Below are 10,191 nucleotides of genomic sequence, written 5' to 3' on the forward strand. Positions count from 1 at the left end.
GTATTGATCTTTCGAATAAAAAAAAAATTTTGATTACAATTTAATTTTTTGTGTTATTTTTTACAATTTCAAGTTCTATCGGGCTTAAAAAAACACCCTATATAATTCACTCATGAATAATAATTTATTTATTATTAATCGAATAGTTTATTTAACTTAAATTGTGACAGGGTATAAGTGGTAAATGTCAGCGGTACCAAAACTTTTTTCCCCGCGACAACCTTTTCGGGATAGAAATATTTCGCGGCACCGTTGTTGAGCTAAACAAAATTGGCGTTTAAAATCCTAAAGACGAAAAAACAGTGCAAAACCAATGTTGTAAGGCACCGTGTTTTTGCTATTTTCGTTTTGATTTTTTTTTGTAATATTTAGAAAAATTGCCATTCGCTTGCGGCACCCCTGCCATATGTTTCAGTTACACTAGGTTGCACTGAATTCGGTCACCACTGCTGTAGGTAACAGACCTATTCTACTTACCTCAGTGGAGCAAAGGCCACCAGCCGTCAGAAATGGTCGGGGAAAGGGCCAAACCCATAAGGCCCGGAGGGAGGGAAGAATGCACTTTTATTTCATGGCGGTCCCACGATATGAAAACTCGAACTTCCGTCTCTGGTTAGAATATGTTGGTAAATTGTTGGGTGAGCATTCCATGTATCGAAAATGGGCAGGTAGGAGACTAATAAAAAAGCAAAAATAAAACATGGAGAGTCGATGAGGGTGGTAACGTCACAAATCCATCTCCTTATTCTCAACTGGTGGCTGAATGAACCTACTCCTTTAGGATCTAACTAGATATCGTCTTATCGCACTATTTCTTTTCACCTAACCTATGATAGCTCTGTCAATATCAGAAATGTTTTAGAGCTCCGCTACCTCTCTAATGATTGGGATCCTCCCGTTAACGTGATTACATAAATACCCGGATATTTTCTTATATTCTCGTAGCGTCTATAACCAAAAAAATAAGTACAGGGCCATTTATTTATTTTAAATGCACTGTAGTTCTGTGTGTAACACTTATTCTAACATCATGTGCCTCATATAACGGACGCGCCCGAGAAATAAGACGAATTCCTTAAGACACCGTTCTTCACACTCCAACTAGTTCCCTTGATGCTGTAAACATAATCACGCTCATGTAGTTTTGATTCTTGAGATCTTGTTTATTCTGATAACCAACAATAAGTATGTAGCTATACGCCCTTACCTCGTTTGCGCATTAAAGTTTCCTATGTTAATTTAAGTATTCGGGGAGAACGGTAGCAGCGTGGTAACGCGCCAGTCTACCAACCCACAGGTTATCAGATCGAATCCCGGTCCCACCCGGGCTTTTGTTTCAAGCACAAAATAATGCAAAAACTCACTCACAACCTCTCCCGGGACTCATAAAAAAAATAGTCGTGGGAGTGACGAACCCACCCTACGAAAAAACCATGTCCAGAAACGTCCGATGTATTAGTAAATACATTGCGCGAGGACTTAGACCTCCATGGACTGTTGCCCATATTACAATAATAATAATTTAAGTATAGCAACATGCCACCGTTTAATATTTTCCAATAATGATATATTATATCGTTTTATAATCTCATTTAAGGATTGATGCTTGGTGACTGTTATTAATTGATGAAATTTCTATTCCTATCATAATCTAGAACTTAACGTTTGGTCTGGCAACGTTACTCATGTGGACATCATGCTACCCAAAAAGAATGTGGGTTTGATTAAATCTGTTCTATCCAAATTTCTCATACCTTACGAAGTGATGATAGAAGATGTGGACAGCCTTATAAAGATGCACCTACATGGCATTAAGTTAAAAAATATCATTTCACAAAAGAAAGGTATTCTAATTTATTTCATTAATTTCTTTTAAGTATAGGTTTTACTTTTCTAAATATGATTTGTTGATTATTAATCGGTATAAAGATCATTAATGATGAAAATCAGGAACTGTGCTGTTGCCAATGTGGTACAGGAAGAAACTATGCTAAAATCTCTACCTTCTCTTCCCACTAAAACAAGAAATAACGTGTATAAACTCATTTTTTTGTTTTTTTATGTTGAGTTAATCAGTGTATTCTTTGAGGAATACGCATATATTGCTACACGGCGTGGAAATTGCCACTTCTGAAAAATCTAATTGTTAAGGAGGGACAGAAAACTGAAATGAATAACCAGATTAATTACGTTCGTATGAAGAAATTTGGGTAGGCTATTTCAGGACAATCAAATTAGACACCACTACAACATTCGAAAAATAAATCAGTGATCTGTCTTGTATTGTTTACTTACACCAGTGTGTCTGTGTCAAACCAGTTACCCATTACATGTGTATAAGTCCATCGGGTTTGGGCTGGACGCAAGAGGTTAATGTGTAAAAATTTTGTGCTTAGCTTTTTCTTACATTGATGTTACCAAGCCAAAGTGGCGTATCCATTAAATAGTACGAGTCTTTTTTTAAATATAAATGTGATAAGCAAAATGTGTTTATTATTGAGCCTATTAGAGAAGGAGCGTCCACCAAGCCGTCCTGTCTTCTGCTGCAACTCTCCAGTTTAGGGTTCCCAGAAGGACCCGGGAATCCGTTAATACAGCGTCCGACCATCTCATATTCGGCCTCACTACTCTTCTCTTTCCTTGTAATCGCTCGGATCAGACCTTATTTGGGATGTCATTGTCGCGTATTCTTCGCCACATAGACGCCATCGGAGTCTACCTAACCTTATATACTTGACATCATTGTCTCCGTTCAAAGCCGATAGCTCCGCGTTCTTCCTTCTCCATACATTACCCTCTCTAACAGGTCTAAATATTTTTCTTATAATGGATCTCTCGAAGACCAAGAGTCTTACTTCATCAGCTTGAGTAAAGGCCCAAGCCTCGGTCCGTATGATTGCGAGGGTAGTGTATAGAATTTTCTAAAATTTTCATTAAAGCATGTCAACAACACTACTCTTCAAGTTTCCTTAAACATTAGGCCAACTGGTCCAAGACGATTTTGAGATATAGGTGTGTCAAGAAAAATACTTTTGCGCTTGCGTTAGCAAACATAAGAAGACGGTATCTAATAACATTCAGGCTACATTATTTTTTAATAATCCCGAACTTCAAATCATCATGTAATTCAACGCTTAACTCCAGGCATCTCGCTGGGATTTTCGATGTCTGAAATAAATACATAAATAGATATCTTACAAAACAATGGTGAAGACGATATATCTTTAGATCAATGCGTTGATTAAAATAACATTAACACGATGTAAATCATTGGTCGATGAAGTTGTTTCAAAAATTATTTAATTGGATTTAATAGTATTTATATCAGTATTAGGTTTAACTGTGTTTCTAGCTACTCAACACAGTGGTTTATATGTCGATCGGCTTACTATACTATCGTGCTAAGTACTTGGAAACTAACTTTACGAAAAATACAATTGAAGGTTTTATCTTTTAAAAAATTAATTGAAAAACCATTCTCATTCAGTTTATAGGACTGTTTTCTAGGTAGAACAATACCATAAAAGTTGAAGTGAATTTCAGTCAAAATTTTTATTATCCAAACGGTTTTTCGCGGTTTTGTGCACCTAGTCCTTACTGATTGAATGAGTGTTGAAAATTTTAATTTTAATTTATTTGCGTTAGAGGAATTGCTTTTGGATGTCTTATTTTCTTACATCCCCGCTTAAATGAAAAAAAAGTATTTATCATCTGTTTTGTTCCACATCCAAACAAAACTATGGAGGAAATACGACCGTATCAACGGAACTTCAGGTTCAGGCATTTTTTTAGAGGAACAAATATCTTGTATTAAGTCAAGAAGGACTAACTGGAAATTACGTGTTGGCGTGGAAAAACTAATAAAAAAGGAAAAGGATGTTGGAAGAATACTCTGCGTAATGCGTAAACAAGACTAACTGTATTTGGTTCAGTCTTGTATATAAGTTAAGTATTGGTGAAAGTAAAATGTAAAAAAAGAGAAGAAGGAATAAGATCTAACTCGCTTGAACTGCTGTAAAACACTGGCTTTATTGTTTTTTTTTTTTTTTCTTTTTTTTGTTGTTTTTTTTCGTACCCTCCTAAAATTTTAAATTTGTTTCTTATGTGTACATATGGTGAGGTGTGCCATATGTACAGCTGGTATTGTCGATACCTTTCATTGCCTTTAGGCATTATAAGGTTGTATATGTGTTATTTATGTGGCTTGAATTGGCTTACGCCAGTAGATTATTGGAGCGGGGAGGGGCCGTTCCGCTGGTGGTTATACTGGCTTTATTGTATTCGGTACATCTCTTATATACGTTCGATCAGCTGATCCCCTCAGTCAGCTGACATCGAAATAACAGCTGACTCATACCGTAACTTATATATATCTATATATATATCTGGAACAGCTGATCTAATCGATCTTCTCACGGCCTTTATCAGCTGACATTTCACTCAGACCGTAACTTGGAAATGTTTTAACAACCAGCTTACCATAGCCTCAATAAAACTAAATTCCAACGGATCGTGTTCTTCGAGTATATTCTTTGTGTAAACTCCAGTATACTTTCAGATCATAGAATGACCTGGACCAATTACCACAGATTGGATGTCATTTACCAGTACATGGAGTATTTGGCAGATAAGTATCCAAGAACTGTGACGGTTGACGTGATGGGTCGAAGCAACGGAGGAAGACCTCTTAAATATTGCAAGGTAACACCGGATGGAAATAATGGCCATGCCAAAGCGGTGTTTATCGATGGAGGTACATGTATTTCATATTTATAACATATCTTAGATTCTATTTCACTAAACTCTATTCATATATTGACTGGAATGAATCAATAAATAATATGAATTATATCGATATTTTGATTTGAAAGAAATAAACCTGACTGATAAAGTACTAAGAACGATTGTTTTTCTTGTCCTACCTAATTAATATTTGTGGTAACTTTTGTTTATATTTTCATCTAAACATCTTTTAATTAGGTATTCATGCGAGGGAATGGATTTCTACTGCATCAGTCACATACATTCTCAAAACGCTTGTAGAGGATCGGAGCCAGCTTTCTGGTTCTTTGCAGAATTTGGAATACTATATTCTACCAGTGATGAACCCGGATGGCTACGAATATTCATTCACTTCAGACAGGCTATGGAGAAAGAACCGCTCGGGCTCTGGGTCTTGCATTGGTACCGACCTCAACAGGAACTTCAACTTCAGTTGGGCGGGAAAAGGATCAAGCAACAACCCTTGCTCTGAAATCTACAGGGGAAGGGATGCATCGTCGGAGCCCGAAACCAAAGCTGTTTCTCAATTCATACTCAAATTAAAAGAAAAAATAAATGTAAGTTGGTTAAATTTCAAACTTTGGTTTACTTATTCCCAACAATTTCCGCAGATATGTTTGCAGTCATTGTAAGCTGGGGATAAAAGGAAAGATATATATTTTTTTTTATTTTCAAACTAAAAATATTCAAAAATCATGTAAATTGCAAATCTCTTAGCTCATTTCCTCTGAGTAAGTGAACTTCTTTTATATTTTTCGATACCTCCATTCTTTCGGGCGTACGGCCTACGCAGTCTTTCACCTAAGGTGCAAAGTCTGTGGCTCAGGACAGACCGTAGGATCTAAAAGTATTAACAACTGGTATCTCCCCTCAGAGATGGAGCTTAGCCTTGCCTCGTCTATCCAAACCAAGAAAGAAGTTGTCAATACCTGATACATTAATAATAGAAATGACATTGAGGTGTTTTTTTTTTATTTCAGGCTTACATCAGCTTTCACAGTTATGGGCAGTTAATTCTGATTCCATTTGGTTTCGATTACAATGAGGTCCCTCACGATTACGATGACTTGAAGAGAGTCGGGGATTCAATGATGCAGAAGATACTGGCTAGCGGAGGTCCGCAATATTTAGTTGGCAACTCAGCCAACACTCTCTATCCAGCTTCAGGTAATAATGTACTTGACTGATTTTTAGCTAGATCAGAGTAAAATATTTCAGGAATTTGCACTTTAAAATGCTTTTCTTTCGTGAGGACCCGTTATCACACTTTTTTACCTTTTCCATCAAAACTTGAGGGAGTTAATTTATTTTTTTATTAATAGTGGGAGTTGAGTTATTATTAAAAATTTAAATATTATAATCTTGTTTGGTCTCCGTATTCGCAAAGTAAATCGTCAAAGAAACAACGCAAAAGTTTTTGTTATTAAAATAGGCAAACAAATAAAATAAATAATTTCCATTGTAGAAAATTCTTCTTAGGCCGTTGCTGGTATACGGTTGTCATGTTTGGATGGGGTTTTCCGAAAATCGTTTGGTCCAGATATGAAACTTACAAAACAAGATACTGAGAATCACTAATAACACAAACAAGGGGATAGTCAAAACTGCATAGGCAACTTTATATACCAGGAGTCAATAAATACATCAATATATGTCCAAATTTCTTTCTGGAAAGATTAAAACAATTCCTTCCCTATTTTTTATTTTTACAAATTCGGTTCCTAAACGTCTAACTGAAGATAAATACACCGTTTATTAAAAGATCGATTTGTTATTCAACTTTACTATGAAAATCTCAGGTGTTGAGTTGTATTGCGTTGAGTTGAGAAATTGTGTTCTCAGTCGTGCGTTTTATTTATGCTTGTTGACATAATAGATGATACTAATTAGTGCTTCCTTCCAGTAATAAAATAAATTTGTATTGTTTTATATTGATATTTGGAAAAAAGAATGAATTTGTATATATACATATATTTTTCCACAGGAGTTTCGGATGACTGGGCAAAAGGAGTCGCCCGTGTGAAGTACAGTTACACGATAGAGCTGAGGGACATTGGAAGATACGGATTCATGCTACCACCTGAGGAGATCATACATACTGCTATTGATGCTCTGACAGCATTTAAAGTCATAGCCTCTGCAGTTTATGAATTATAATAAATATTTAAATACATTGAAGGAGAGTCATTCTCTGCTTTAAAAACTCTCAAAACTTTGAAATTATAGTCATAATTTAGTGACTTTAGGTCAAATTTCACCTATTCCCTTATTACACAGTGTTTCGGATTTTATCAAATATCGGTGGACCTAGGATAAGTTGGAGAAGTCTTTTCCACAATTTTGAATTTAGCGTCGATCTGGACCTAAAAGCCTCCCTCGTCCAATTATATATCACCAAAGCTATAAGTTTGCATTGTCTCAGAGGAAAGTTGCACATTTTGTCTTATGATGCAATGTGTCTCGTAGCCGATATGCCTCCAATGAATGTTCTGGTGGATTAATACTAACGGATGTTCTCTCGCTGACGATAGCCGGTTAGACTTAGGGCTAATGTATCAGAACTGAGAGAAATCGTAATTTGAATGATGGCAGAGACGCTGAATTTACTTTATCTATTATTAGATATCATTTTATATATTATCTATTATGCAAGACACCATGGTTTATTAGAATCCCCCCAAGGGGCAGAGGCCTGGGACACCGTCAAGATCAACCCTGAGGTCCTGAACTAACTGAGGTGTTGATATCGTGGTACGGAGGCATCAAAGGTAGCTGAGTGAGTTCAGCGACTGCCTCGTGACTGCAGCGGCGCCGGTTCGAATCTGGGAGGTTGACTTTTATTTCTGTGGCAGTCACACGAAATGAAAATTTGATTCTCTACCATAGTTATAATAGATTGGTTACTGTGTATAGTAGTATAACCCATGTATTTCAGAAATGACCAGAAAGGAGGTCGAAAAAAAATCTGATACACGTGGATGATTAACTAGAGGTGTACAACCTATTCTAACAGAGTAGAGGGTAAATTTTTCATCCGTGTGTTATTTTGCCAACGTCAGGGAAGGAAGTGCAGAGCCTGCACAGGAATTATGAAAACATAATTAAGAAAAGTTGAGACGATTGGGCTAACTTTCATGTAAATATTACCAAATATAAAATATATCAGAAAGTGAAAAAACTCAACCATCTTGTAAGGAACTTATTTATTACACAAATTAATGAAATGTGACAAAATGATAATTTCCTTAAAAAGATTAGGAAAAATCGTTTGGTATATATTGAGAAGCAAATGAAGAAATTGCATGTAAGGCTCTCCCCTCTCCCCTACCTGTTGTGGGGATGTGGACCAATTGTGAATGTGCAGATCGTGAGGTTAAGAAAGATGGATTTGGGAGAAAAATTGAAATTAAAGTTGAGGAAGATTGAGAAAGTGTGAAGAAAGAACTGCTAATCCATTTTTCTTAACCTCGCGATCTGAGCATCTATTTATGGTTTCGCCTTGTGGTGGCAAGATTAATAACGTCTTCAGCGGCAATAGTTGACGTTAGCAAAGAGAGTGTTTGAAATGGGTATGCCACTGTCGAAATTATTGTCAAAAATTTTATTTCTCTTGTATATTTCTTTCAAATCTATTTTTATTTATAATTCATTATTTTACATTTGTTTTAGTGGCAAACCCATTTGAAAACTCTCACTATATGATGAATTACTGACAATTAATTAATAACGAAGAACGAGTGCGTTTATGCTACTAAAATGAATTAGTGCAATCGGTGAAAATACCCAACGCGTTGTCTCGGCTACCCACATTTTATAGGGAAGAACCTGACCTATGGTTCATACAAGTTGAGGCGGTGTTCAGCTCTTGTTGTATAGCCAATAGCAAAACTAAGTTTCAGCTGATCATCGACCAACTGGATTTAGCAGCTCTAAAGCAGGTTGCCGATCTTGCCCGAGACCCCCCTGCCACTGACCCATACGAGAGGCTAAAAGAGCGGCTACTCTCCATCTTTGGGCCCTCAGACCACTTCAGTATCACGAAGCTATTGGAGGAACAGAGGTTGGGCAATCAACGACCATCGCAATTTCTTCGAGAAATGCAGCAATGGGCGTAGGCAACAGGGATCGCAGAGCTTCGAGGAGTAAAAGTGGCCGGCGTCTCTGCTTCTACCATAACAGATTCGGAGAAAGGGCTACCAAGTGCCGTCAACCTTGCAGTTGGAAGACAGCTGGGAATTTAAACTAGTAGCAGCGGCGAACGAGGCGGGTTCCAACGCCGAAATTACCAACCGCCGCCTTTTTATCGTCAACAAAAAGTCCGGAACCAGATATCTTGTAGATACAGGAGCCACTATATCTGCCTTTCCGGTGAAATACAAGAAAGTAAAGCCAAACATGCAGTTCAACTTGTACGCGGTCAATGGCACACCCACGTATGGAAGCATAGCCCAGAACCTCGATCTCGGTCTTCGGTGCAAAATTACATGGAGGTTCATAGTAGCAACCGTGAGTCATCCAATCATAGGTGCTAGTATATTACTGTAATATTATGGTAATATTATCTCGCTGGATGCCAGCTGGTGGACCAGAAGACAGTATTGACGACACGTGGAAGATTAGCAAAGGTACCCACTGTTTAATCGGTACCATCCGGCGAATGGTACACAGCTTTGCTACGCCGGTTCCCTAGCTTTACACAACCAACATCCTTCGTCAAAGAGCCAAAGCACGACGTCGTCCACCATATAGAGATTCATGGAGCCCCAGTCACAGCCAAAGCACGCCGCTTGCCACCGATGAGTTACAACGCCGCCAAACGTTACCATCTTTCTGCTGTAAAACTGCTCCCATGGCCGGTACTGGAGGTGTCGCACACTAAGACTAGATGAGCGTTCTCTCTAGAATGTCGTTCACCCCAGCGCAGAGGAAATATGCCACATACGATAGGGAGCTCTTGGCAATCCACCGAGCCATCAAGCATTTCAGGCATTACCTGGACTGGCGACATTTTGAGATATGGACGGACCACAAACCATTGGAATATGCTTTCCATCAGAATCCGGAGACAGCGACACCTATGCGGATTAGTCTGGTTAATTTCATTAGCCAGTTTACGACCCACATCCGGAAATGGTATTTGGGCAGCCTTTATGCGTCCCAGGAGAGTTTTTCGAGGCATCAGGACTTCGGGAGGACTCCGAATCGACGCTGAAGACCCTACGGGAGGCCATGAAGAATCTCCGCCCGGCGCCATACCGCAGCAGTACGTCCAAGACATTTGTGCATCGAGACTTAAAGGACTGCACCCACATATTTCTAAGGGACGACTCCGTTAGGGTACCGCTCACTCCGCAGTACTCTGTATTAAAAAAGAAACAAACCTGATAGTGTTCATTAATTAATTGCGCG

At 38.2% G+C, this 10,191-nt stretch overlaps 1 protein-coding gene across 1 annotated transcript in view; it reads left to right on the forward strand.

The window, feature by feature from the left end:
* The window catches only part of LOC106680269 (carboxypeptidase B), an 8,246-nt gene extending 1,179 nt beyond the window's left edge, over positions 1–7,067 (forward strand). Inside the window, exons 2-6 of the mRNA XM_014419832.3 lie at positions 1,656–1,844; positions 4,559–4,753; positions 4,981–5,339; positions 5,763–5,949; positions 6,767–7,067. Of these exons, the coding sequence (XP_014275318.3) occupies positions 1,656–1,844; positions 4,559–4,753; positions 4,981–5,339; positions 5,763–5,949; positions 6,767–6,939 (1,103 nt within the window). The 3' untranslated portion in view covers positions 6,940–7,067. The remainder of the gene's footprint in view (positions 1–1,655; positions 1,845–4,558; positions 4,754–4,980; positions 5,340–5,762; positions 5,950–6,766) is intronic.
* The last annotated feature ends 3,124 nt before the right edge of the window (positions 7,068–10,191 follow it).

The sequence above is a fragment of the Halyomorpha halys genome, unplaced genomic scaffold (assembly GCF_000696795.3).
Source record: "Halyomorpha halys isolate HHAL.00 unplaced genomic scaffold, Hhal_1.1 Scaffold252.1, whole genome shotgun sequence".
NCBI lineage: Eukaryota > Metazoa > Arthropoda > Insecta > Hemiptera > Pentatomidae > Halyomorpha > Halyomorpha halys.